This window comes from Salvia splendens, chromosome 6 (assembly GCF_004379255.2).
Source record: "Salvia splendens isolate huo1 chromosome 6, SspV2, whole genome shotgun sequence".
Lineage (NCBI taxonomy): Eukaryota > Viridiplantae > Streptophyta > Magnoliopsida > Lamiales > Lamiaceae > Salvia > Salvia splendens.
Genome location: NC_056037.1, coordinates 13,190,086 through 13,194,519, shown reverse-complemented (window position 1 = coordinate 13,194,519; position 4,434 = coordinate 13,190,086). Strand labels below are relative to the sequence as shown.

Below are 4,434 nucleotides of genomic sequence, written 5' to 3'. Positions count from 1 at the left end.
GCCAAGAAAAGTAAAAAACTTTCCAAAATAGTAACTAAAAATTTCTAATACTGCAACAAACAAAATATTAGAATTTTCATACACCATTAATAATACAATTATAGTGTTTAAGCAGCCTATTGGCTTCCCTGAGGCCACTGAAGTAGGCTCCGTGAGTGGTCGAGTAATGCGTCTTATGCGTCGCTTCGCCGGCGAACAGGATTTGCAGCGGCGGAGCTGTATCCACGCCGCCGTATTTCGGCAGCGGCTCTGCCAATGTGTCCATGTCATCTATACTTGATCCAACTGCCACATAGCTGTATGATCCCAAAAACAGAGGATTACTCCCCCATTGCGTCCTCAACACTTGATCGAACTTCTGGCCGCTCTCATTTTGGTGCTGCGACGGCAACAAATTCGACACCGTCCTGGAGAAGCCGCCGATGATCTCGTCATCGCTCAGCTTTTCCAGCTCGAGCGCCTCCTGCCCTGTGAACCAGGACAAGACGGCTCTCGAGCTTCTATAACTAGGGCAGAGAAACGACGTCCTTCGGATCCATTGAGGAATCTTGGGATTCCTCAGCTCTGAATCCGAGGGATGGAACACCATTTGTAATAAGGGGAAACCGCCTGCAGGGAAGTAATCAGGGCTAAGGCGCAGAAACACCTTGTTGACAACGCCGTAGCCGAGCCTCGAAATGGCCCCGGCCTTGCAATTGGGCAGCCGGGGATCGAACAGGCCTGATCCCCCGCCGCCCGTCGTCCCGGCCTTGAGCACGCCCAGGGACACTGTCACGATGACGTGATCGGCCGACATGGCCGTCCCGTCGCTGAAATGCAGAGTGACGGGGCGGCCGTCGCCGCGGACGCCCCCGGCCGGAGCCCACTCGATTTTTTCGACCTTCCGGCCTAATTGGAGGACCCCGGCCGGGAGGGCGGAGGCGAGGTGGTCGACGACGCCAGAGTAGCCGCCGGCGATGGTGATCTCCTCGCCGGGGAAGAGGATGTAGTCCTTCTCGGCATTGTAGTCGAGGCTGCAGAGGTCGTCGGCGGAGGTGTAAGTCCGCTGTATGCTCTCGTGCATCGCGAAAACGGCCTCTTGCAGCGATCGCTTGCTCCAGCACCCCACTGGCGTACCCTTCTTATTCTCCTTATCCAGATACGCGGCCAGGCCACGGCGGAGGAACGAGCCGACGCTGGTTTCTCCGCCGCTGACGACGCAATGCTCGGCGGTGAGGTCAATCTTGCCCTGGATGAAATCCATGAGATTGTTGAAGAGGCGGGAAATAGGGCCGACGAAGGCGGGGGAGAGCGCGTGGCCGCCCTCCGCCGCCGTGACGGGGTCTTCAAGAGTGCCGTCCATGCACTCCCACGGCTGGTCGGAGGCGAGCAGGTTTGTGTCCTCAGCGATTTTGTAAACGGGGCTGCCGTCAATCCCGTGGATCCACGTGGCGCCCTGCTCAATCCGGTCGCCGGAGAATTCGGAGGTGCTGATGCGGCCGCCGATCCGGGTGCCGCCCTCCACCACCGCGAGCTCAAGGGAGGCGGCGGCGGAGGTGTGGAGCTTGTTGGCGGCGGTGAGGCCGGCCATTCCGGCGCCGATTATAACCACCCTGGGCTTCTTGCTCACCATTTCCCTCACTTGCCAAAAACACAACGATGGGACAAAAATGGAAAATGATTCTTGACAGTGAAGGATTTTTATTTTTTATTTATTTTTATTTTTTATTTTGGTGGGATGCGTGTGTGTGTGTGAGGTTGAAGATGAGATAATTGGAATGGAGAGGATATATAATCGCTTAGTAAGGGATCTTTATTCTCTCTCCTCTTTTTTATTTATTACTTATTGTTCATTAAGCTAATAAAGACATGGGTCTACTTTTGTTCAAGTCCAGTGTGGGCTTCATATGAGTGTGTAGGCACATTTGTTGGCTTCAAATCACATGGAATCATATATACAAATATGAGTAGGCACATAGTATAATGTGGCATTTGAATGTTGTCAAAGTTATTGTAAAAGCATCCACCATGGAGCGCCCTATGCTCCGCCACATCAGCATTCTATCCTCCCACTCTTCCACCTGCAGTGGGACGTCCTAAAGTCCGCCCTATAGTTTTCACTACTATTTTGTTAATTAAATTTTTTTTTATGTTTTTAAATATGTCATGCAAAATTATAAAAAAACACTACGATTAAAGACAAATCCTACATTACTAATTAAATTTTTTTTTACAAGAGTTAGAAATAAAAAACAAGTTCACTAAATCCTACATTACTAATCCTTCATTCCCAGCTTGCGGCGTAGATCATCGATCATCCACTTGAGGTATTCGGCTTTGCCCGGGTCCTCGCACTGCATGAGGGCGTGGTGCGAGTCCAACAACGTCCTCCGGTTGGCAGCCGCCACCAACTCCGCGTAGGCATGTCCCGCAGCCGAAGTTGGGGCCGGGGGGGCCGGGGCCTGTGAGGATGTCGCCTTCGCCTTGCCCTTGTTCTTGGCAGCCATGACGTCTATGGGACGCCGGGAGGACATCGGTGTGCCGAAACTCTCATCCTCGTACATCGGCTGGTTGAGGTCCATCGGAGGTGCGCCGGTGTCGCTGCTCGTATAATCACCGGCGACGGTATTCTTCGTCCTCTTCGCCGCAACCGATAGAGGCATAATCACTCCTTGGAACTTCTGCTTATCCTTCAAGAGGAGCCAGGAGTTGTAATGCTTGAAATCGACGTAAAATGAAATGTACGACGCAAACTCTCGTCGCTGCCCTGCTCCCTCAAGCACTTCTCGTACTCCGTCGAGAAAAAATTGACCTACTTCTTCACCTGATCCCAGTGCTTGCGGAGCTTCTCCCTATGGCGCTTGTAGGTGGCCGCCGGCTTGGCCTCGTTGTAGCGATCAGCGATGCGCTCCCAGTACGCGATTTACTTTTGGTTGTTGGCAAACACCAGGTCCTCCGAAATATCAATCCAACACCTAACCAAGACAATGGTTTCATCCGGGTTGTAGTTCGTCCTCCGTGGGGCGAACTCTTCATTCTTCTTCGGAGGCGGCAACTTCTGGGCCCTTTGCCTGTTCCGCTTTTTCTTGGTGGCGGAGCCTGAGGCGGCGGCGGTTAGAGATGCCCACTGGTTCCGGTTCCGAACCGGAACCGTGGCAATTTTTCCGAACCGGAACCGTCGCAATTCGGGTCGCGGTCCGGTTCAGGTTCATGATTTTTCGAACCGGAACCGTCACCGAACCGGCGGTTCGGGACGGTTCGGAACAGCCGGTTAACCGGTGGAACCGCCGGTTCGGGCGCGTAAATCAAGGCGTCAGAGATAGGGCTGACGGCGGCAGCTTTTCAGCGGCAAAACCGGCCGGTTCCGGCGGTTTTTGGACCGGAAACCGGCGGTTAACCGTGAAAACCGGCGGTTCCGGCGGTTTTCCGCCAAAACCGCCGGTTTTTCCGGCGGTTTAGGCGGTTCCGGTTCGGAACCGGCGGTTTCGCGGTTCGGTTGTATTTTTTTTTTAATTTGAAATTTGGATTTATACAACAAATTGGAACAAGACAATGTATAATTCAAATAGAAATACGGCGAATAAGGAAGAAATGATATCTATTTTATTGAGTTTGAGTTGTAAGTTGTAACGGACAACGATACATTACAATTTACAATATGTATACAAGTATACAACATACAATAATGTAATATAAATTTGAAATTTGGACTTATACAATAAATTGGAACAAGATAATGGATAATTTAAATTGAAATAAGACGAATATGATGAAAATGATATCAATTTTATTGAATTTGAGTTGTAACGGACAACGATACATTACAATTTACAATACATATACAAGTATACAACATACAATAATGTAATATAAATTTGAAATTAAATTCTTCCATTTCCCCCCATTTTTTAATCTATAAATACCCCCCTCTATTCTCATTTACATTCACCACACTCTTATGTTAATAAGAGTTTCTCTCTTCAATCTCTCAATTCTCTCTCTTTGTCTCCAATTTCTCATTTGTGCTATTGTGCTTCCATTTAATTACTCAAGTGCTACTCTTATTACGCATTGTTATACACTTATACTTGTTCCCGTAGTTCTTCCATTTTTCCCTCCATTTCATGTTTTTTTATTTGTAAATTATATTACATTGTTGTATGTTGTATACTTGTATATGCATTGTAAATTGTAATGTATCGTTGTCCGTTACAACACAAATTCAATAAAATTGATATCATTTTCATCTTATTCGTCTTATTTCAATTTAAATTATCCATTGTCTTGTTCCAATTTATTGTATAAGTCCAAATTTCAAATTTATATTACATTATTGTATGTTGTATACTTGTATATGTATTGTAAATTGTAATGTATCGTTGTCCGTTACAACTCAAATTTAATAAAATTGATATCATTTTCATCATATTCGTCTTATTTCAATTTAAATTATCC

At 47.6% G+C, this 4,434-nt stretch overlaps 1 protein-coding gene across 1 annotated transcript; it reads right to left on the bottom strand.

The window, feature by feature from the left end:
• On the bottom strand, positions 1–1,811 carry LOC121809432 (probable polyamine oxidase 5). The gene has a single exon (XM_042210053.1). It carries the CDS (start codon positions 1,610–1,612, stop codon positions 77–79), a length of 1,536 nt encoding a protein of 511 aa, XP_042065987.1. The 5' UTR covers positions 1,613–1,811; the 3' UTR covers positions 1–76.
• Between the last annotated feature and the right edge of the window lie 2,623 nt (positions 1,812–4,434).

What these genes read in the sequence shown, in the direction of transcription:
- LOC121809432 (XM_042210053.1), bottom strand. Translation starts at nt 1,612, where the DNA reads ATGGTGAGCAAGAAGCCCAGGGTGGTTATAATCGGCGCCGGAATGGCC.